Source organism: Sesamum indicum, linkage group LG5 (assembly GCF_026168435.1).
Source record: "Sesamum indicum cultivar Baizhima isolate 11 linkage group LG5, ASM2616843v1, whole genome shotgun sequence".
NCBI lineage: Eukaryota > Viridiplantae > Streptophyta > Magnoliopsida > Lamiales > Pedaliaceae > Sesamum > Sesamum indicum.
Genome location: NC_142661.1, coordinates 18,182,782 through 18,207,601, shown reverse-complemented (window position 1 = coordinate 18,207,601; position 24,820 = coordinate 18,182,782). Strand labels below are relative to the sequence as shown.

The 24,820-nt window shown below is 34.6% G+C and overlaps 4 protein-coding genes across 4 annotated transcripts; 1 reads left to right on the top strand and 3 right to left on the bottom strand.

Moving 5' to 3' along the window:
* Positions 1–1,299: 1,299 nt before the first annotated feature.
* Positions 1,300–3,742, bottom strand: LOC105161678 (nucleic acid binding / methyltransferase). The gene is made up of 4 exons (XM_011079453.3): positions 3,295–3,742; positions 2,700–2,858; positions 1,979–2,060; positions 1,300–1,609 (listed from the first exon to the last, which is right to left on the bottom strand). The coding sequence occupies exons 1-4, from the start codon at positions 3,637–3,639 to the stop codon at positions 1,458–1,460; spliced, it is 738 nt and encodes a 245-aa protein (XP_011077755.1). The 5' UTR covers positions 3,640–3,742; the 3' UTR covers positions 1,300–1,457.
* Positions 3,743–3,873: 131 nt separating this feature from the next.
* LOC105161796 (putative glycosyltransferase At5g03795) lies at positions 3,874–7,541 on the top strand. The gene is made up of 3 exons (XM_011079610.3): positions 3,874–5,494; positions 6,170–6,737; positions 6,942–7,541. The coding sequence occupies exons 1-3, from the start codon at positions 5,053–5,055 to the stop codon at positions 7,429–7,431; spliced, it is 1,500 nt and encodes a 499-aa protein (XP_011077912.2). The 5' UTR covers positions 3,874–5,052; the 3' UTR covers positions 7,432–7,541.
* A 429-nt stretch (positions 7,542–7,970) lies between these two features.
* Positions 7,971–15,588, bottom strand: LOC105161677 (syntaxin-132). Its single transcript, XM_011079451.3, has 13 exons — positions 15,271–15,588; positions 13,029–13,139; positions 12,818–12,874; positions 11,625–11,673; positions 11,189–11,277; positions 11,033–11,106; positions 10,391–10,433; positions 10,237–10,297; positions 10,107–10,132; positions 9,952–10,029; positions 9,572–9,652; positions 8,507–8,572; positions 7,971–8,395 (listed from the first exon to the last, which is right to left on the bottom strand). Exons 1-13 carry the CDS (start codon positions 15,286–15,288, stop codon positions 8,222–8,224), a joined length of 927 nt encoding a protein of 308 aa, XP_011077753.1. The 5' UTR covers positions 15,289–15,588; the 3' UTR covers positions 7,971–8,221.
* A 2,476-nt stretch (positions 15,589–18,064) lies between these two features.
* LOC105161676 (uncharacterized) lies at positions 18,065–21,954 on the bottom strand. The gene is made up of 9 exons (XM_011079450.3): positions 21,761–21,954; positions 21,082–21,329; positions 20,797–21,001; positions 20,605–20,695; positions 20,366–20,511; positions 19,478–19,721; positions 19,279–19,383; positions 18,996–19,178; positions 18,065–18,892 (listed from the first exon to the last, which is right to left on the bottom strand). Exons 2-9 carry the CDS (start codon positions 21,317–21,319, stop codon positions 18,203–18,205), a joined length of 1,902 nt encoding a protein of 633 aa, XP_011077752.1. The 5' UTR covers positions 21,320–21,329; positions 21,761–21,954; the 3' UTR covers positions 18,065–18,202.
* Positions 21,955–24,820: the final 2,866 nt, after the last annotated feature.

The window sequence follows — 24,820 nt, the reverse complement described above, 5'->3', positions numbered from 1 at the left end:
TATATTTATATAACATTATATACTCATAAATGAAGATTAGTAACATTGTTGCATTAATTTACATATAATCATTATACCTTAATTTTTTTTTAACAAAAGTGGCTCTATATCATTTTAATACCAATACACTAATTATTTTACTGTGTGGATAATACGTAAATTGGTTTTCTTTTTTTTTTTTTTTCTGAAAATGTGATTTGTGATTAATATATATTTTTGTTTATAATATATTTTAAAATTTTTAAAAATTATTTATAATATACACACAAAGATAATATGTTGCCACCGCTAATATGATGAATAAAGATTCAAATAACATTGTTAGCGGGACACAAAATTACATGATATGTCGTTTACAGTAAATATATGAGTCCAAAATGATTCTGTGAAGTGCATTAAATCTAACATACTTTCCTATATATAAGTCCCGTTTCCACTCCCTAAAGCTATAATTCATAACAATCTAAGAGGTTGAAGCTTTTGTCTTTTTGAGGTTGTTTATGTGGAGTCACATTCTTGTGACTCTAAATGCAACATTCCAAGAGTTGATGATGTACAGTAGAGGGTTGTAACATCTGTGTAATTGTATAATTCAGGCCCCCATTTTTAACATGTAATTTTCCTAAGTTGAGTTAATGTTTCTCCCAGTTGGAATTGTGCACCGTGTAATGAGGTTAAACCTAAACTGAAATGAGACTTGAATGTACCACACATTACATGAGATCCTAACATACCAATTTAAATTTCAACCTTAAATTGCTTAAATAACATACAACTTTACAAACATACCCAACCTGGAATCCATTAAAAAGACTGCAAGAAAGTCTCCCTAGGCTTGGTTAAAACCCTGGGTGTCTGCGGGTGTGTGGAGCAAAACAAAAAAAGAAAAAGAAAAAACAGACTACTTGAAAATGTTTTCAAACTAGGCACAAGCCACAATGTTTTGTTTTGTAACAAGCAAGTATACCTTTAGTTCTGATCCCTACCAAAAACAAATATGAGCCCTTTTATTTCCCTCTACCTCAAGTTAGCTGTACCCTTGAAGCATCGTAGAACTATAGATAGCTCGATCCTACTCTGAGTAGGTTTGAGCTTAACAGCTCAATCCCAACCTTGGAGACAAAACTTGATTCCAGAGTAACCTTCAAATGAACTGCAAAGCAATTCTTAGCTAGTTCATGGGACTGGCTTAATTGGTTGAGGTTTAACGCGACAACAAACTAAAAAAGTTTGCCAAAAGAAAAAGACAAGACAATGAGTCACGTTGGAGGAGCGAGGGTGGGGGGAAAGAAATAAATATAAGAAACAGTAAGAACTTTGACTAGGAAGCTTATCCCAGATACAGTTATATAACAACAATCCAGCCTTTCAGATAAAATATAGGCCCTTGGTTGTTACAGAGCTAAACAGCAATTGATTCGACTTACACATCTGTGATATCCAGAAGCATAAAGACATTAAAATTCTTTCTCCCACCCATTGAGCCTTGCCCCAGGATCATAGCTGGTAAAAAGCCGAAACTCATTGCCAAGTTTGCTCGAGTGCTGAGGTCGAAAACCACATGGGTGCAAGCCTAAAAGCTTTGCAGCCAAATCCTTTTGCACCTCACCTACAAAAACGTTGAAACTGACTAATGTTGAAACGATGGCACCTTTACATTTCCATCATCTTCATTTTTTATGGTAGCATCATATGACTTTTTAGAGAAGATGGTATTCAAAGGAGGTGCTCTTTGAGCTGCTTTTGCACTAGCATAACCCAAACACAACAAGTCTTTTCAGATGCCATAGTCAACAGGTATGGTATAAGTTCTTACACAGGAAAAACAGTATATTCTGACTTCAATTTTTTGTGAGACCAAAAAACAAAAATAGATCAAGTGATTATTAAGCTTGAACTCCTTACATATTTATGGAAAGCCTAGACAATTTTCCTCATCTGAAAACAGTAATTGAAGTGACTGAAAGTAGAAGTCTACCTGTGAGTAATAGTAGGTAAGATTCTCCTGGCATGGATAAATATCTAATTGTTTCAGCAACTTTCTCCAAGCACTCCTTGCTCTGGCAACAAAACCATGAACCAAGCAGTTGAATCCATGTCACGGTTAAGCATTTGTCTATAACTTACAGCCCAGCCAGTTAGGAATCCAATTTTACGTGTCATCCGCTAAATCTAAAGAAACCATACTGGTCCAAATGCAACTCTGTGACAGGATAACGACATGATTCAATTATGAAATATTCCTGTTTGTTTAAACCTGGTTTCCACGAGAAAATAGACCCTAATCATAATTACTTGTAGCAGAAACATATCCTCGCTATAGCACATGGCATGCAGTCACACCATGAAATGAAAATCCTGTTAAAGCCTTCATCCATATCCACAATCTAATTGCAATTCAAACTGAAAGAATTAAACTAGTATTTACAGAAGGAAATCATTTAACTAAAGATGGCACATTTCATTATGTAGGCCCGAGAGGGTTGCATACATCCTTTAATGCATATTTCATGAATCCAAGCAAATAGGCTTCATTTATGCTCACAGTACAATCAAGTTGACAACAGCTTGATTACAAATTTCACCCATTAGTTTGATAGATAAATTTTCTTGAACAATTAAATCACAATATATTAATAAGTCCACTAATTAGTGCTTATGAATTATCAAATCATGATTCTAGAAAAGGGAAGTTTTACCAGGTAGGGAGGATCAGCAACTACAATTGGAAATGAGTGCTTCAGCGAAGATGGGATATCCTCAGGTTGGTTGTAGTCATAGAGTGTGAAGTCAGTCCCATATTGCTCAAACCTTTTATCATACTCAAGAAGCTGGGCTGGCACTTCTGGAACAATTTTCTGAAATTTTAAATATACTACATGCGGTTAAATTACAAAAATACCGAAAAACACTGTCAGGGAATACTGATTTTAAGTTAATGCTGCATCAAATCCATTGTGATTAAACTTTCCAAATGAGTTATAAATCATGAGATCCTAATTTACCGAACTCAAAAACTCTAGGAAAAGTAAAGCAAGAAAACAAGAACAATGATCCCAGCAAATTGAAATATAGAAAAGAAATACTTGATGAAATATAATGAAGCATTTATTATACGTGGCGCTTTCATAACAGGACCCTGTTAAACCCTAAAACTTCTCTCAAATTCCAATAAAAGGCAAAATCAGACACCTGTAAACATACCCTAAACAAAAACAGAACTGAACATTCTACATTCTTCTGCAAACACAGCACCTCGAGTACACAACCGAAGCAGTCAAATTAATCAATCACCTTGAGATAGGCATACAGAGTGGGGCAAGCAATGCACGAAACGCGAGGAGAAGGGAGCGTTTGACAGAGAGTCGCGACCTCGTATGCGATAGTTTCGGCTGTACGACGATCGTACCAGAACTGGCTGAGCCGCCAGTCCTCCGCCACCAGGGCCACCTCCTCGACATCATCCGCCGCTTCAAGCTCCCGGTTCTGTTCGGTGAGGAACTCCTTGAGCGCCTCCAGAGCTTGAGAGCTTAGCATTGGAACATCATCTTCATCGTCTTCCTTGACGTCATTGACAACTACGGCACCGTTCGGCGTATGTTCCAGCTCTTTTCCGAGGCTTCCTTCCGCTGACGTCATTTTCCGTAAACAGAGCCTGGGGGTGGTGGATTGAAAACGAAATAGAGGTTTATTCAGGGTTTCTTTACGGCGTGTTTGGATTTCGTTTCAAGGGGAAAAATAAATATTAAATGCAACCTTTACGAAAATAAATTAAGGATTATATTATTTGAAATTTTGAATTTCTTTTTACTGAATTTCAAAATTCAAATATCAAATTATCGAAAAAAAAAAAGAAAAGAAATTCAACCTTCTGCTTTGAAAAAAATAGAGAAAAATTTACTCTCAATCTCACAAAAATGGATCCACCTCAACTTGGTAGGGGCAAGTGAGCAGTGACTGTTTTATAAGATATTATAAATTATTTGGTAAGTTTTTTCGCAAAAAAAAATTATGTTCTAGTTGTAATTACACAAATACCCTCTAAGTACGTTACACTAACATACTTCAAAGAATGCATTTGTAATTTTGCAATGTGAACAAAAAATGTTGGTCTCAAAATAATTTAAGATTTTCTGGTCTCGGTTCCAAGAACTTGCAAAAAAAATATTAGTACGCCAACGCTTAAATTAGTATTTGGATGGGCAAATATGAATACAAATAAAGCAATAATAGAGTGAGAGTTTTTGGACCTGCACAGTTTTCTTCTTAATTTTGGGCTACTCGGGTCTTTTTTGGACGGGTCGAATTATAGGGGTACCAAATAAAAATATTTTGTGATTAAATATAATTTTAAAGGGTGTCCATGTAATTAAATAAAAAAATTGCATTATGTTGGATTAAAATACATATAATGATCTCTTGAAATGGACCGACGACATTATCATACATATAGTTTAACAATTATGTCTAAATTGGGCTGCTACTTACATGAATAGCTTATAATCTCTCTGTAAATTACACCAATGATGAACTCAACATCTTGCAACTCACATAACCTCCAACCACCTATCAGATACTAAAGCACACAACACCGATTCGTTACATCAAAATATGATGATATTATAGTGTGAAGTGATGATAATATTTGCGTGTTTAAGTCACAGAATTAGTAGAGCTGTCAACATTAGGCTAGTCCATATACTCAATCATGGAGGAATTTTTTTTATGTCTGCAGCCAAACAACATCAGCAAACAGAATAAAATTCTAGCATAAAGTCGCCCATATACTATTCTAATCTGTATCATTTTCAACTTCAAACAACACTGTCCTAATTCCCATTTGGACTTGGTTGTTTTAAGGATTACTTGTCGGACTTGGTGATTGAATTGTATAATCTCTTAACATCCTCGTATGCTATTCGTGTACTATGACACAATGTTTAAACTAGTAAAAGCTGATCAAGAAGGAGATAATGCTACTACCAAACATTATTCTTCCTTAAAGACTATTCTGAAACCTGGGCTCTTTCCTTAATGTGAGTTCTCCGTCTGATGCCGGATATGGCAGCGTCCAGTGCTCGTTTCATCTCTTTTAGCACGTCTTTTGCTCGTCGGGTGCTGACAGATTCATGCAGAGGCTTATTTTTTCTGTCTGTTTTCCTATCTTTCACAAGCTCAATTTTCCTGTCTCTCTACATAGCTTATACTTCAAAACTGCACATTCATCCTGGCATAACCCAAGTCTATGTAAATCCACTTCTTGAGTACTCAAGAATCAATACTCAGACCACTGTAAGTGTTGCAAGCCAACAAAACCTTAACACTCCATCTGTTGTTTCTCAAGGACCAACAGAGGTTTTGGGAAACAGAAGTAACATAAGCATTGGCGTTGAAGAACCTGCAAATGTAGGTGAAATCCCTTCACCACCAAGTGTCAGCAGGGGTGATCTTGACAGACGGTTGCCTGAAAGCATAGTCGAAGTGAGCTCAACGGGTAAGAAAATCTTTCACATGTATGCTCAACGTGGTAATTTTGGCACAGGCTTAAGCAATTATGTGCAGAGTTGAAGAATCTACGGCTATGTGTTTTATTTGTTCTGTTTGTAGTTTCTGCAGTTATAGCGTATGTCAAGAATAGGCGGCAACCGATGCTTGGTCAAAACAAGTTAAAAATTTCCTACACTTGGAATTTTTTAATCAGTTATTCACAACTATAGACCAGTTAAAAACTAGTAAGCTCTAGGCAGCTTCCTGGAAAGGGAGGATAATTTGACTGGCTTTGTGTTGGATAGTATAGATAGATTATCTTTTATACTAAAATAATTCAATGACTTCTAGTGATCAACTATGAATCAAATTATTGTTTTGAAAAGTCCGGGAAGTCGTTTTCGTGGTTTCTTTCACTTCATCGTCGTTTTTGCAGTTGCAGCATATGTCAAGAATAGGCAGCTCTGATGCTTGGTGAAGCATACACTTGAAAACTATGGAACAGTTGAAAACCTGTTAATTCTGCTACCTAGTAAATTTATGTATTGACTTTTACCAAATCAATTATGGATCAAATTATCTCACTGGAGACTCAAAATATAATCATGCATCTGATTATACTGTGAGTAAAGAATACAACCTCAAACAATCACTCAACTACTGTTTCTTGGTTCTGGTTTAGGTGGCAATGACAAATACGACAATGTTTTCCACGACAGAGATCTCTTCATGGAAGAGTACAAGGAAATGAAGAGAAGCCTGAAAATATATGCATATCCCCACAAGAAAAACGACCCCTTTGCTAACGTGCTGCTGCCGGTGGAGTCTGAACCAGGGGGCAACTATGCTAGTGAGAGCTATTTCAAGAAAGCACTATTCAGAAGCCGTTTCCTCACAGACAACCCCTCGGAAGCAGACCTTTTCTACCTGCCCTTTTCGATTGCTGGTTTGAGGCACGACAAGAGGGTAGGGGTTGGTGGGATTCAAAATTTCATCAGAAATTATATTAGAAACATTAGCCTTAGCTACCCATATTGGAATAGAAGCGGTGGAGCCGATCATTTCTATGTTGCTTGCCATTCAGTGGGAAGGTCAGCAATGGAGAAAGCAGTAGAAGTTAAACTAAATGCCATTCAAGTTGTTTGTTCGTCAAGCTATTTCTTGGCTGGTTATGTTTCTCATAAGGACGCATCGATACCTCAGATTTGGCCTAGAAAAGGGAAGCCTCCAACTCGTTTGCCATCAGAAAGGTAGCTGTTTTCTCTATCAAGTAGTGCAATTACTTGCTTATTCTGCAACTTCAACTGCTTAAATTTGAGTTACTGCTTCACACGGCTAAATTCAATTCTCTTTATTGTAATATATTTGAATATCATAGCATGTAAACCGTCCCGCCTTTTCTTCAATGTTCATACATAATTACAAGATTGATCATTCTTGAAATCGCTCTGCAGGGAAAACCTCGCTTTCTATGCAGGAGCAATGAACTCTCGTGTTCGTGAGTTTTTGGTGAAAGTTTGGGAGAATGACAGTGAGATCTCAGTCCACCATTCTCGTCTCAAAACACCGTATTCAGAAGCCCTATTGGGAAGCAAGTATTGCATTCATGCCAAAGGGTTTGAGGTAAACACGGCACGCATAGCAGATGCTTTGTACTATGGTTGTGTGCCTGTTGTTTTAGCTGATCACTATGATCTCCCTTACGCTGACATCTTGAACTGGAACAGCTTCTCCGTAGTTGTTTCAACAATGGATATCCCATTGCTGAAGAAAATACTACAAGAAATAAGCTACAATGAGTACTTGAGGTTACAGAGCAATGTAATGAGAGTGCAGCAACATTTTCAGTGGCATCATTTGCCTGTTGATTTTGATGCTTTTCACATGGTTATGTATGAGTTATGGCTTCGAAGAAGTCATGCAAGAATAGTTCTTCAATACTGATTCTTGTTAGAATTTTCAATTGGGTTAGTTTATAATTATTCAAAAAATAAGGATAGTTTGCACAATTTAGCTATTTTTTAGGAGGTTTTAATGTAATTATTCCATATACATTTGATGGGGAATTTCAGAATTTGAGAACATATTTAATTTAGGATAAATTACAATGAGCTCTCCTAACATTTAATATTATTTGAAAAAACAACAAGGAGAAATAACCCTCGTTATTTAAAAAATTATCAATATACCTGATTTTAACTTTTGTTTAACAATCCCAATTCGTTAAGTTTTCATTCATTTTTTATTATAAACTGATCAAAATGTGTTGAAGACTATAAATTATAATTTATAGACATATTTAAAACTTTTTACAAAAAATGTATAAACTAAGTGGATGACTTCTTTTTGCAATTTTTTTAAAACTTTTCATCCACCTCACCCAATTTTAAATTTTTTACAAAGAAAGAACACAACAACAGCAAATTTACCCTTTAATTTATCTATCTTGGGAATAATAATAATAATAATAACGATAATAATAATAATAAAAAAATGAAATGTATATACATAAATAGAGGTATCATCCAAAGTCCCAACTAAAGCAAATAAGCATAATCAGCTAGACGTAAATTACACAATCTGCTGCTAGAAGTTCACAAATCAATCGATACAAGTGGGTGTTAAAAACCCAAGTCCTCAATGCACAAGAAAAAAGGATAGCTGTGAAATTTTGTTGAAAGAAAATCAATTCCCATTAGCAAACTCGTATTTATACATACACTCTGGTGGAGAGCTAAGCCCCGTTCTTCGTCTGCCATGGCTTAAGCACACCCACGACTATGATAACAACAATAATGAGAAGGATGAGGATCGCTATACACATCCATTTCCTGGAGCTCTTTTGCAGACTTTTTGCCCTCTGAAGAGCAGTATTCCCAGACTGCACGTGGTCTACAGCTGATGAAACCTGCGTAGTTTACAGAGAAGTATCTGTAAGAAAACGTTGATTGAATTCCACCAAACGCACTTGTTTCACAACGAAATCTGCTGGCAGGAATAGATCATCAGTATATTTTACCTGTGACTCTATGTTATCAAGCATGTCCCCTTGAGCTTCCACCAGTACAGCCATGTCCAGGAATATCTGCACAAGACAATATAATGAAGAAAATAAGCACCCCTTTTCTGCACCAACCCCATATTGTACCTCTTTTTCCTTTCTGATTATAATAACTCAATGAATGTCAAAAAGGTCAAACATTTTTAAGTCCTGATCATGGACTGTCAAGACATCGTTCCAAGTTCTGCTGCAATACATTTCACAAGAAATAGGCCTTATACCCACTCAGGTAGGAATCTATCTAAATAGAAGAGCATCACGTAGTGCAATAAACTTGTGTTCTCATAACACTAACTTCCTAAACTTTAGGAGCAGAGTACATGTGAACTTAGATAAATGTTACATGCTTCCTTTTTAAGGTGGATACAATCTGGAGGCAAAAGAAATGCTAAAATTCCATCAATCTTGCCCTCAGTATTTATCTCATAACACTAACTTCTTAAACTTTAGGAGCAGAGTACATATGAACTAGATGAATGTCATCGACTTCCCTTTTTAAGGTGGATAATTTTGAGGCAAAAGAAATGCTAATGTTCCATCATATACTCTTACTTCAGAAGATGAGAAGGCACATACATCGGCATGGATGAATAATATACCTTCCTATTATCTGTATCTTGAATTCTTGATTGAGACCTCCCATACAGTTGAAATGTGTAAAACACATACTTATCTGCAGCTCATACTCATACATACATTATTATCTCTTCAGAGACAAGTTACTGGCTCAGGCAATCCTCCCTTAGACTTATCAACTAATTAGGACTTGCAACAATTGGCCAAATCTATTAGAAGAACAATAGATTTTACCAGGTTGATACCAAAAATTTCACTACACAAGTCATTCTTGGGTTTAATTTGTAATGAAGGTTTATGCTCTAAGCAAAATAATAAGATTTGCCAAGCCAAAAGACTCATTTCAACACCCAACATAACCTACTAGCTAAACAAAATTTATGCAATAAAATAAAAAGGATCACATAGCTGGAGTACACAGAATATCGATCGAGTAAGCTGTTATACCTGTTGCAAATCTAGAAGCTTCTTCTCTAAATCTCTCACTGCATCATGTCGCTCTTGAATTTCTGCCAGAGTGTCCATTACCTGCAAACAAATATAATAGAGCTATTTAACTATTATGCAAAATGGAAGAAGTCAGCAGAAACCTAGCACAGCTCTGGTTGCAACCGAGTTGCTGCTTTTCAGCCAAGTAACCATGGGAAAATCCCTGCCCAAACTTCTTGACTTATTTTTCGATATGTTTAGAAAGTTTGGGATAAATGCAGGAATGCTAACCCACATATCTAGAAAAAATAATCAGACAAACATCAGCTAATGAAGAAAATGCAAACAGAAAGTCGTGGAGAAGAAAATAAAGGAAAAATCAGAACAGCAGACAACACCTGTCCTCTGCCTTGTTCTCGAATTGCTTTCTGGAATATCTGCTCGCTATCCCCGGTCTCTATTAATTGATCAATTGTCTGGGGAAAAATGGTCTAAGTGAATAATGATTAAACGAGACAATGATTTTATGGAAATTAAAAGTCATAGACTTCACCTCTTCATCAGCTCGAGTGCCCGTTACTGAAAACCACATAAAACAGGAAATCATCAGAAATCGTTCATAGACTGTAACACACGGTTTGCAGAGTAGCAAAAAATCTGTTCATAAATATGTTATTTAGCACCTGTAAATACACGCCTCTCAACAACTTCCCGATACTCTTGATGTATATTCTCTCGTAAAGTCTGCAAAAAGTAATTATAAAATAAAGAGACTATGAGAAATGGAAAAATAAGTGAAGATATACACAAGAGCAATTTAACATGCAGCTAATCTACCTGAAATTCAGACATCCTGTCTTTAAACTTCTTCTTCAAAGCCCTGCATTCAGGCATAACTGTATGCATGAGTTTAAATCTCCTTACATTTATAACAAGATTTCAGTTATCAACAGAAAAAATATGCAAAAGACTGGAAACAAATGCCATATTGTTCCACAACAGCTATAGTATTAAGATGGAAAAAGGGAATCAGGACAGACATTGAAGTGCACTTGTCTTGCACAAGTGAGTGATAGGGAAATCCACTATTTTCTTAGGTGGACAAGCTCATGATATCGTGAGCATTTGATTGTTTTATTCTATTAACTAAAAGTAATGATAAAAATAAAATGTCGAATGATTTAATAGTTCCTCCAAGAGAACTATTTTTCAATTGGATTCAGACCTGTCCATTAGATTCACATTTTTAAACCAGACACAATTCATTAGAAAGAGCCCACTAACTCTAGGCAGGTTATGAAATGTAAGCTTTGTGTAATAATAACTTTTGGTGATCGTCTACCAAGCCACCAGTGCAACGCATTTTGCAAGATGCCAAACTACCTCAATAATATTATATCAATTCCAAAAATTTTCGGAACAGCACACAGATTCATATGAATTAAGAGTAACCAGGAAATAGAAGGGATCGCAAATTACACTGTTGTCGCTGTTCTTGATCTGTCTACACCTGACCCTTGTCCACATCCAGGCTTTTGTCTATTGGCTAAATTCTAGACAAGAATAAAAACAAAGATCAGTACCAGAAGAAATCTACATGGTCAAAACTAAATAAGTCAAACAATATTGCTTCACCTCTTTGTCAAGTTCCTCAAGTTTTAATTTAATAGAACGGGCAACTTTTCCAACTTCATCGACATCCTTCTCCATTCGCTTCTTGATCGCTGCAGAGTTATTAATCATAATTGAGATTGAGATTACCATTAACTGAATTCAAACAATGAGAAGTCAATAGTGCCATAAGTTAACCATATAGAAAAGAGAAAGTAAGAAATTAGAAACCAAACAAGAAACTCAAAAAAGAGTGAAGAAAGAGATAATTCACAAAGCTATGCCCAAATTTAGTTAACTCAAGATTTAAACTGCTTCTGTTGTAAACCATGCCTTAGGCAGATGTATAACTAATAAACGATTCAATTTAGTATCATGTACATTTAGCAAATTTAACTATAACCGAAAATCCATTCTTGTTACACCGGTCAGCAATTTTAGTAGAATAAAAACAAATTACCTTTCATAGCAGCAGCCTTGGTGATAGCCTTTGATTCCTCGTGTGCGTCCTGCAGTTGAAGGACATTAGATTTTATCAGTATGCACGTGCTAGCACCAGACATATTTTCTGTTCTTATATAGTTCTAAGTACCACACAGGGAGTTCACAAGTGGCCTATATATCTATTTAACTCATTACACCACATTTAGCCAATAACTCTGCAGTTGCCACTTGTATGCAACCAGCATTATGCATACTGGGGCAGCTTAATGGAATTAAAGAATTTAGTCACAGGTATACTCCCTTCATCCCAAAGAAGTGATCTTGGTGAACTCAGTAGGGAGTTGTTGAAGAAAGATGAAAAAGTGAAGAGTTTTGTGTTCTTTAACACTATTGTCACCACAAGTAGTGGTTTAGCACACCATTACGTTCAGTGCGAAGGACGTTCCACTTTAGAAAATGAAGTCTAATTTCCGAAAGTCTAGAAAAGAAAAATAGGAGCAAATAAATGCTATAATGGAGCACACCTGTAAACTTCTGATAGTGTCGTGGACAAAATGACTGATCAAATACTAATGGGTAAAAGAAGAGCCAATAGAATAACATGTCTTATATACCACCATTAACCTTTTAAAACTTTTCTTGTTACATAAACATATGAGTAGCAGAACACAACGAGAATCCTGTGCAATCAGGTGCGCTCATAAACTATTCAGTGAGGAACAACAGCTCAGAAATGATTTCAAGAAAGAAGTTGGAGGAACCTGAAGTAACATGTAACATGATAGGAAAAAAGTATGCATGTACAGCATGCAAACACCTGAGGACTTAGTTAGTGAACATACATATTTAACCTGAGAACTTAGTTAGTGAACATACTATTTCCTAATATTGCTAACATTAGTCAAAACAAGGATGACAAAACTGCTAGCATTGCCCCTTATTCAAGTGGTAGATTAAAAAATAGGGACAGTACCAGATGTATAATGTAGCAGAATCACAAAATACAACATAAGCAATGTATGGTGCAAGGAAGTTTCAATTACATTGGATGAATGAAAATTCATAGCTCTTAGCAAGTAACTCATTGCTTGTTCTATTCCGTTGAACTCGTCAAAAAAGAAACAGAAAAAAAGAAAATGGATGCATCTCTACTCTTGGGCCACAGGTCTATCAATTTCACAAGGAAGAAAAGAAACATAAAAGACAAACCTGAAGCTTTCTTAGTAGGGAATTGAGTTTTTCATATTGTTTCTCAATCTCCTGGACCTAAAAGACAAAGTAAGAGGGCAAGTCAAAGCTTCAATTTAAAAAATAACCACCAATCTTTAATCATTATGTCAGAATTTTGGGTTGTGGAATAAACAGAAAAAAGCCGATTTATTGATCATCATGGAACCACATTGTGCTAACTTATAGCTACCTGCTTAAAGAAATTGTCCAGGCCTAGCTCTCCTGAATGCATTTGTCTCTCGATCCCCATTTCAATATCACCATTCCTATTACCTTGATCCCGTGGGATCACAAAGGAATCCTGCAAAATGCACCAAAAGAACAAAGATTTGAGGCATGATATGTATTAGAAGCATACTTAGCAAAAGCATAAAGGGGGGCATTATAGCTCATACTTTTAAAATTCAAAAAGATAAAGTAATTGCTAATTCCCTCACTTTCTAGATGCTAGACCAGAAATAAAAAAATTTCTTAAACCAGATACTGCAAGGACAAGCAAATCATGGAAAATAGATGGATTTGTTTGAAATATTTGGTTTAAGGAGTAATGATCAAGATTCCCCAACCAAGTAAGAAATTTGAGACAACCATCATGAGAAATAATTTAATGGAGCTCCATATCAACTGTCGCTCACAGCAGAAACAAAGCATATTTTCAAGGCTTTCTATGTTGGATGTTCGTTGATTACTACAACTTTTAGATACAGAGTTTAAAGAAGCAAATCTCTAAAGGAGATACTGTTCTTGTTACTATGTTAAGATAAGAAGAGTGGCAATCAGAATTTAGGTTCTGTTAGCAACGGAAATTTATCTGAAAAGAGCTAAGCAGGTTCATGCCTTTGATTTCTTTTTATTTCTAAACTCTTAAATTAGATAAAGAGAACCAATTGTTTGGGGTCTTTTCTCAACCATTCACCCACTCTGAATCCTGCAAGCAGATTTGAAAGTTACAAAGGTCCAAATCTAATTGGTACCAGTAACCCAAATATTCGATGTAGTATAGCTTATGAAAAGGTTTAGTTATTGCTCACAACAATCATAATCCAATGCATCCAATCAGAGTCTATTAAATAATTGTAAAGTGAAGTTCAACAGTGTTAAACTATATTGTAGTGACAATGCAAAAAATACCCTATGTTGTACTTGGACATCAAATGCTTCCGGCACGTACATTTTAAAGGGAAAACTTCAATACAGCAATTGTGCCGGCATGTGTTGGACACAGTGGAAGTCTATTTGTATATAGATAGCAAGCAGAAGAGTACATAATAAAAGCTAAAGGAAGTCAAAACTTTCTAAAATTAATCTAAAAAAGGTATGCTACCTCTTCTAAATGCACTTCGTCTCTATTGACATTTCTTCACTTAAAGTATAAAGTCTTATCTTTCTTCAACTATCCATAGTCTACAAACGACCAGTAGTATTCAGACATCAACACTGTAGTGAACTTCTTTTCCTTTGTAATTGCACCAATATCTCTATTAATTTGTTACCAATTAAAAATCAATATATGTGCTAATATACATATTTAACTTGTATTATGTTATTCCCAAAACTTTAAAGAGATGCCGTGTCTCATCTCCATGTTGGAGTGGTTCTGCCCCATGCCATGACTGTGTATCACAGGTTTTAAATGGAGCCCCATGAAATCATAGGAGAAGTATTTAAGCATTTATTCAGCAAACAAGCAGTTGAGAACTGCCTCATTGCTTCTCCTCATCCAAGACTATAGATCATCAACTTTTCAACTTAAAGTTGGCTTCTTTAGATGACACCTTTTGCACTTGCCAAAATTGCAAAAACTATTTAATCCTTCAATGATTAGTTAAGAGCAAACAACGATTTTCAGCTACATACACCATGCAAACTCTAATTAATGAAACTTATATTGAAACATCTGAATGATTCATCAGATCAATTAAAGCCAAAAGTTAAAGTCACAACCAAGCTCATTTTGTTTCAAAACCTTAACATCCGAGCCATTTAAAACAAGAAGTTATCTTGTTCACGACTTCATGGACAAATTCGCCCACCCGCAATAGACATATGCTAAACATTCGTAGAATCATAAAGAAAAAGCGACGGACAATATAGGATCTTTCATTGACACGACACATTTATACACATCCAAAATCAGAACAAGAAAATCACCAAAATAATTCGAATATACATATGACAAGACAATGCACTTTACAATCGAAAATTTCGGCACAAATAATCTTAACCCTTTTTTCCGCCTTATTCTTGAGGTCGAGAAAACCAAAATGGCATCAAAAGGGATAACACAAGATCCCTTTTTGTCCCACATTCAGCTGCTAAAAGCTGCTGCATTCCCCACATTCAAGATTTTCAAAATAACCATCGCGTCATGTAATTCCATCATTTCCTCAACAGATTCATCAGCAATCAAACATCCAGAACGAAGCACTTACCGACAAAAGGTCATTCATTTTGGAACAATTGGATTTCGAGAGACGAGAGAAGTATAGATTCAACCAAAAAAGATCTCCTTCCCTGGAAAAGGACTCCTCCCCCCTCTCTCTTCCTTCGCTTTCTTCCTCCTTTTGTTTTTGGTTTTTTGTATTTGGAAATTTTGGTACGCGGGTTCAATTAGAGAGAGAGAGAGACAGCGAGGAGAGAGAGAGAGAGAGAGACAGGTATGTGTTGTGTGTTTTTTGTCTGTTGAAACCACGGCGCACAGGCACAGGTATTATTTGAGAGATGGAGCGTGAAGGAAGGCAGCTCCTTTTCTTTAATTTCAAACCCCCTCCTCTATTCACCTCTTTTAATTACATGCCTATTTATTACATACATTAATACATTAAAAATTAACTAAATTACAACCAATTTTCTTAAAATTTTATATAATTTAAATGAACAATTACACTTCCTCTCTTAAAATTTGATGTAATTATTCATTGTAATTTAAAAAATTATATTTAGCATCCTTGAAGTTTGCTTTCATATAACAAATGCAGGGAGGTAAAAATTCATCGAATTTATTTTTATTAATAAAAAAATTGGATAAAAAGTTATTTTTATCCCTGATTGACTTATTACTCATTTATTGCGAGACAAACAATTTTTTCCTAACTAATTACTCTTTTAACGGTGAAAATATATCTCCTCACATGTATTAACGTGTGAAGACGTATGAGAGTAATTTAATAATATTTAAATATAATAAATCAGTAATAAATCAGTTGAGGGTAAATATAGATTTTTATCCGATCTTTTTGTTAATATCAACAAATTCAATAATTTTGACTAAATAATGGATTTATTTGTTAGTCAGAATCAAACTCCAGTGGTGCTAAATGTAATTTTTCAAACCACAAGAGAGTTATGTGTAAGTACAACAAATCTCAATGGAGGAAAGTGTAATTATCCCTAATTTAAATGCCCATGTTATTTAAAAAATTACCAATAGTCTCATATTTAACGTTCTTCCAACAATTAACTCATTTGGTCAGTTTATATTAAATTTTCACTTATATTTTGTAGTGAATTGAATAAAATATTTTTATGGACTATGAAATAATTTATTTTTTAAAAACAATCCTAAAAAAAATTATGGACTAAAAGGACGAGAAGGAAATTTCATATGGTTATTTTTTTAAAAAAATTCAAATTTAATTTAAAAAAAAATAGTAAAAGCAAAGTGAATGTTCGTACTCAATTTCAATTTTGGATATGATTAATATTTTGATTTCAAATACTGAAATAACAGTTAACGGTGTTTTCGTATATATAATTAATTATTATTTATCTTAATTTTTAATTTTTGATTAGGATGATTATTTAGGTTCATGATAATGTAGGTTGGTGAATTGGTGCCTACAGATTTATTCTTATTATGGATATTATTATAAAATGGTGGGACGTGGACCCCAATAGAAGTAAGACTGTCCAATGGTCGCCGCCGCTGCCTGAAAGGGATGTCTGTACACAGTAGGTGGGTGGTGCGCTGTGGGTATAGATGGAGAAAGATTTCTGTTTCACTTTGGTATCACATCATGTAATTTATATAGGAATAAATATAAATTATTCTCCTAAAATATTAAAAAAAAGAATAAAGAACCTTTCCAATTTTTTAATAAAGAAATATACTATCCTTTTGCATGTCAGTATAGTTTACTTGTATTTTGCAATTGATTTAGTCATTTTAATCTGTAATTGATTATTTTTACTCTTAATTATTAAATAAGTTGCACATATTTTCATAGAAACTACATGGAATCTATAAAAGAAAACCTCTAAAGAAGAGAAACGATATAAAGAAAGAGAATCGATAATATTTTTCAATTTTTATATTTAGTCATTAGGGGTAAAAGTGACTATTTACAAATTAAAATAGCTAAATCAGTCGCAAAAATAGATGATTGAACTACATTGCCCAGCGAAATGGAGTAATATACTTCTTTATTAAAAGATTGGCGGAGGCTCTTTGGCCCCCTTTTTTTTAGAGGGTTTTTTTGCCCTTCTCCGATATTTTAGGGGGATAATTTGCATTTATCCCAATTTATATATGATAATATATAGTGAGGGTTTTATATTATATTCTGATATCACATATCAATAGTAGGGAAAAATGTAAGTACCCCATGTGATATGATATAAAAAAAATAATCAGTATATTTCTCCGTATTGGGGGAATATACAAATGATCTCATATACTGAAAGCGGTTTGCATTTAACCCATACAATTTTACTGAACTCAAAATCGTCCCGGAGCGTCTGTACACACGTGGACCAAATATCCCATCATTATTTTTCAAAAAATACAAAGTGCAACAAAATTAAAGGGTTGAGGATAAAGTTCAAATGACCACGTTGAAGTTATTGTTGATAATTTTTTTTAGCAAATTACCCCAGATAAATTGCATTTTCTCGAAAATAAAGGTGGCACCGTAAAATTGTTGGGCCAATGGTTCATACAACTGGTCTGATAAGGGTCTAATTGATTAGACTGATCAGACCCGATATACCCGACTATTAGAAAATAATTTCATTTTCATTTTCGACAATAGGAATTATTGAAGTTAAATAAATTGAAATTTTCTTTGTATTTAATAAATGTACAGATATAAATTTAAATAGGATTAGCTGTAAAACATCATAGTTGAATTTTATGCTAAGTTTGTTAAAAAAATCTTTTTTAATAGTTATACTAAACTAGTCATTAGATAATTATCATATACCCTAAAATTGTCATATTAATTTAAATTATACCAAATTCAATTTAAATTAGAATTTATCAGAGATAAAGTTGTTCAGAGCATTGGCAATCAAGACAACAATCTTCAATATGGCTCATAAAGCACAAAAAACGTCACATTCCCGGAGCATACGCTGATTATCTATCTAGTTGGCCTTCACAGGTTCTGTAGTAAGTCCATATCCAAATGGGAATAGAGGATCGTAGTGTCGATCCCCGACGTTCATCGGAAGTTGATCAACGTTTTTGAACCATGTACGTGAAAGCTTGCCGGTGAAACCATAATCGCCATATAAAACATCAGCAACACCTTGGCCTTCCGTCCCTGGAAGCCATGCAGCTACAAGGGCATCAATTTGTTTAAGATACGGTTGGATAACGACTGGACGCCCCGTGATCAGAACAACTACACATTTCACTGATGAACAGACATTTGTGATAATACTAGGCCCCGGATCAGGGAGCGTCAAGTTTAGGTTGTCTCCAAATGTTTCTGCATACGGTGGCTCCCCGACCACAACAATTGCATATGAGAACTTGTTCGATTTCACATAACCAGAATCCGGATTCTCACTGAACACAACTTCTGTTTTCGGGTCTACTGTATTCTTTACTGCTGTCAAGATTGTGGTACCATCTGTGATGTTGCCACTCTGTCCCTGCCACTGAATCGTCCAGCCACCGCATTGGTTACCAATGTTGTCGGCATGAGTTCCTGCAACGAGAATCTTTGATGCCTTCTTAGGAAGTGGTAGTAATGGCTTGTCTGCAGATTTGCCGTTCTTGAGCAGGACAAGTGATTTTCTTACCGCTTCTCTTGCCAGTTCCCTATGCTCCTGTCAAGTTAATAGAGAATGCATAAGCAGATGAACTGTACATAGTCTATTCTAGAAGGAGCTTCCAAGAACCTCAGTTAAAGTGGATATTTCACTATCATACCTGACTTCCCAGGTACTTGGTCATGCTATAATCAGCCAACGGGTGTTCAAACAGACCCATTGTGAATTTGACTCGTAGAATCCTCTTCACAGCATCATCAATGCGACTCATGGAAATGAAGTTACTTTTCACCAAGGAGGTGAGACCATCAATGAACTCTGTATAGTTGTATGGAACCATAATCTGCATGGTTATAGTAATTGATTTATTTGAATAGTTCTTCGTGATTGGATTATATGGCATTGTTCAAGAGATTAACGTGAAGAACTTTTACTATACCGACCATGTCAATTCCAGCGTTGACTCCTGCTAGGATTGAATACGTATAGTTGGCGTGAGGAGGAGACGTAATCCTGTCAATTCCCTGCCAATCTGAGATGACAAATCCCTGAATTGTTTGATGGATGTTAAAAACTCGTATCAGGTAGATTCATTTATTGTGCGGGCAAGAGGAAGATTAAGTTTAGTATTAAATCGATTACTCTAAAACGCTGTATTGTCTTGAGAAAGCCAGTGATGAGATCACGATTAGCATGCATTTTTATCCCGTTCCAGCTCGAGTAGGAGATCATGACCGTTGACACGCCCTTGATGATTGAGTCGTAGTAGGCTGGCATATGAATGCTAAGTAATGCATGTCTGGTTGCCACTGTGTTATTCTCATTTATTCCTTTGGTCGTTCCACCGTCACCAACGTAGTGTTTGGCGCAAGCCATAACATTTCGTCTGAACACAAAAAACACATGCACACAAACAATCTTAATTACATAGTTCCAAACAAAAAAGTGGGCGGACTAGATACAAACTCATTGACATAGTTCCAAAGACCCCCATTCCCACCAAGAACAGTTTCCATAGCTGATCACTACCAAAGTCAAGATCTGATTCTTTGACAACAACGTTGGACCAGATGTCATGTTTTGTTCCTTATTTTTGGTTTATCTGCTGTTTGTTTTCTCTTTACAACTTCAGTGGTGGTCCATGTCTCTAGTACCTAACCATTAAGCAAAATGCCAAAGTTGCTTTCTCATTTCTAATGGCAAAAGTATACATCCTTGACAAGGAAGCTTTATATTAAGGTTTATCATTCTTGCATAACCAAACTAATGGTCCATCAAGAGGAGCAACTTTGACCCACTTTTTAAGAAGATAAGACGGTAGGCAAATGCCGAGTCTAAACAAACTTTGAACTTAAAATAAACTTGCCACGCTCACGGATCTTGATTTCGATTATCTTATGTAATTCAAATCATAAATGAGCAATACTGCAGCCTCCTTTTGAAGAATTTAGTTCACAATACTATACTTTGGTAACTGATTTCAATTTTTTTTGGCAGAATTTTTCAAGAATGCAATGATTAAGAACTTACGGCCCAGCAACGTAGGGAACGCCCTTTCGACCATTAGCCGGTGTGTCTCCTTGTAGTCCAGGGATAATCTCGGTCATTGCTCTAACAACATTCGGATCTTCACTGTAGCTCTCATAACACCGGCCCCATCTTGGATCTCTGCACACCTGTTATTGAATCAAAATATCATCAAAAGCCTGATACTCGACCTGCGATTAGTTCGTTAAACTCCTGTCCAAACTTCGTATTAAGCTGGTTACCGCAATGCAAGGTGCAAAAGTATAAGGGATGCCTGTAGCTCTGACTTCAAGAGCAGTTGCAGCTCCAATTTTCTTCACCAACTGAGGGTCTCTGTTTGAGGAAAACACATTTCACTATAAGCAAACGATCATTGACAGGAATTAACCTCAATCTTGTTAATTTAAATAGGTTGCAACTGCGAAACTACTCGCCTAGTAGCGCCTAGACCAACATTGTGAGGAAAAATCGTGGCCTTGTAGACATTGTTGTGGCCATGAACTGCATCAATCCCATATATCATCGGTATCCCAAGACGGGTTGACAGTGAGCCCTTCTGCAAATCATTCACCATGTCGATCCACGTCTCAGGCGATGCCTGTGGAGCCGGAACGCTGCCTCCACCACTCAACACACTGCCTGCGCACCAAAACCGAATTAGATATCCTGACATAGAAAATATTAATTCAACAGCATTACAGCATCTTACTTATAAGTACCTATGAAATACTTCTTCATGACCTCAGCTGATGCCACCGATCGTTCGATTTGTGTCATTTGGCCTATCTTCTCAGCTAAGGTCATCCTGTCCATTAAGTCGTTGATTCTCCTGTTTATTGGCTGTTTCGGATCTTTGTATATCCTGTACTCTTCTGCATTTACTGACGCTGCCCAGCAATACAAAACTAGAATCCCAATCAAGAATACAGGAGCTTTTGCCATTTTTCGCGGTAACATGGACTTCAAACTGAAAAATACAAGAAATCTTTAACCATTGAATGTAAATTTACATCAATCAACACCATAAGTATGACACTCAACATACATACATTTATAGATTGAAATTGAATTCGTACACAGCTCCCTTTTTGATCAGGGATTGACAACAACAGAACAGAGAACTTGAAGGGACTTAAAATCTGAATTCAGTCATACAACTTATAAATACTGACATAAATGCAGATTCATTTGGAATGAAATAAAGACGGAAAACAAGAAATCCCGTTCTGTAATGGCAAAAACAGATCAAACTACTTCAAAATTTTGGACATGATCAAGAACCAATCAAGTTATGACATTTCAGCCCATACCATATATTTGATGCTGCTGTTTACAAGTAAAAAGCTTAATATGAACTCAGAATGTGGAATGGTCAAATGGAAGAAAAGAGATTCTTACAGTTCTTCAATATGATCACCAGCAGAGAGAGAGAGAGAGAGAGAGAGAGAGAGAGAGAGATTTTCTTGGGAAGAAATGGGGTGGGATAGAGGTGGAATTTATAGAAAAGTTGGCCTGAAATCCATTGTTAGCATGTTGGGATTTGAAGAGTTTTATGTGATTTATGATGAATCTTGCTTTGTTCCAAAGGAAAATAATGAAGAGTTATTTTGGTTCCGTAATAATTAATGATTTATGGATGAGTACGTGCACAAGTGGTGTGAGCACGCACGAGCCCACCTGCATACGGCATGCCTATTTTGGGGGCTAAAATCTAAAATCGAGAAGATACTGGGCTTATTTATAATTATTATTATTATTATTATTTTCCTTTATAATTCAAAGCGGAAAGATGATACACGAAATTTCCCAATAAGAAGAAAACTCATCCGTTCACATTTTCTCCAACGCAGCAGATTGTTTAAGGAAACACAGAAAATAACAATTAAACAACTAGACAACGTTGGGTGAAAACTCATCGTACTTCTATCTTGTTTTAACATATGTCGGCACCCCTAACAACCTCCCACTTTTGCGTAATTTGCATTTTACACCCTCTAAATTAAACTTCTATCGCCTATTTGCACAGTTGAATTGGGTTCATTGTATTTAAAATTATTAATAGATACAAAATTTCCTCCTGAAAAGAGAAAAATAATGTTACCTCTTAACTTTTAACGAACAAGTTTCTTACATCCTATCTCAAGGAGTCGCATTACCCTATTTTTTTTTTTCAAGAAAATCGTGTCTATTACTATTGTCACAGTGGATTATATTTCATTTAATACGAATGAGATTGGAATTTTGACATTTTTATTGAAAATAAACTGAACAAGGTTTTTTAAAAATTTACATTTTATTTTTTTTGAACAGTTTAAATTAAATTAATTTACATTAAAGTGTATAAGTAACTCCTTACCACCTTCTGTAGCTTATTGCTAAAACTATGAATATTAAATTATTATTTCAATCACTCAAACTTTAGCTTTTTTTTATTATTTATTTTTACGTTCAAACACTTTCAACTCTCTTTGTAACTGAATTTACAACTCTTTTTTATATATAATTTATTTCCATCAGGAAGTGCTAATTTGCATTTAAAAAAAGTATTTAATTCGTATGGAGTTTAATCTGTAATAAATTGAGTTGTGAAGCACATGTTAGGTTTATTGTTGTTCGATATTCTAAGATTACTAAAAGGAAAGTTCCGTGTAGAGTTTGAAACGATGAAGATTTGAGCTTTGTCCACCCAAAAACTTGAGTTGCTGCGTTGTCTGAACCTCTCAACTTGTATTTTGCATTATTAATCTAATTCTTGCATACTTTAATCATAGTTCCCAAAAGCCGCCGCGCCTGCAAAAATTTCAGTCATAATACATTATGCAATTTGAATTATGTCTGTTTTTATATTTTTTAGATCGAAATCTATTTTTTTATGTTAATTTATAATTTAAATTTTATGAACTTTACACATTCTCGTGTAGGATTATTTTTTTTAATTTATTTTTCTATTGAAAAATATAACATGCTGTGCATTTTAAAAAGTATCACATCGCATGACTCTTAAATATCACACATGTGCACTGCATGTAATTTTTTCGATTAAAATACTTGGTTGAAAATAATTATAAACGACAAAGTGTAAAATTTTGTGAAGTAGAGATGGTAATTGACATAAAAAAAAGTTTAAATATCAAAATATAAAATCAATCGTAGTTAAACCTAATAATTTGGAGTTGTTTTTGGATAAATTTTGGGAAAATAAGTTTGAGTCTTGGAAAGCATGTTGGGAAATATGATGAGTATTTATTGAGGGAAATGTCACCTTTTGTTATTTATACTATTATAAATAAAACTCTTTAGTTGTATTAATTTTTTATTGTCCTAGTTTATTCTTTATGTACCCTTTAATTCATTCAATTTTTTTCAAAAAAATTATTAATAATAGTAATTTTAATATTTTTTTTAAATTATTTTATAATGACTATTGTTTTCTCTTTCAACCACTGCTTTATATCACTCAACCACTACTCTGTACTTCTCTCTCACATCGAAAAAATTTATTACAAATTGATTTCAGCAAAAAATGTCAAAATACTAATTACAATTAAAAATCATGACAAACCTTTTGATCATAACTAAAATCATAATAAACACTGATTAATGATAAAAAAAAAAAAAAATATAAGTTCTCGCATTGGTTAATTTTATTGTGATGGTTGTATTAATTTATCATGATTTTTATAGAAACCCTTTAGAAAGATGGTTGGAATACGATAACAACTCGCAATCAACAAGCTGTGAGTTCGAGTCTGATGAATATAGATAATAGTAGTATTTTATTTGTTTGTTTATTTTAAATGTTTTGATTGATTTAGAAATATTAATGTATTAAATTAGTATTTTAGTTTGTCGGTACTAATCTAACAGTAAACATTGAACAGTATAAGAAAAAAATTGGGATTATGTTCATGTTTGTTACTTAACCTATGTAAAATCCAAGGCACTACAAAATTCAGCAAATGAGTCGGAGGAAAATTCTTGTCAAAATTAGGTTTGACATGATCAATCCATTACAAAGGAAGTATAAATATTTGTTATGTGATTGGATACTTTTCCTGAACTATATGTTAATAATACTGTAAGTGTATTATACTTGTCATATCATTGATTTAAACCCGATTAAATCTAAATTGAGTTAGAAATTTCATATAATATATATATATATATATAGATATAGATATTTCCGTCCACGTCGGACTTCTTACTTAGAGTTATCCCATGTTACCAAAACATAATTCCATGTGTTTTAACCCTAATCTATATTGTCCTCTTGCAATACAGCAGATCATGGAAACTTTATTTTTTATTTTTTAAAAAGAAAATTGAATTGAAAAGTGCTGTGGCAGATTGGGATTTAATCAAAGAGTCTATATTTGATCTATTTTAATTGAGTGAATTTTGGATCTTTCAGTTCAGGACAGGTTGGTTTCTTATAAAATAATGGTAAATTGTTATACA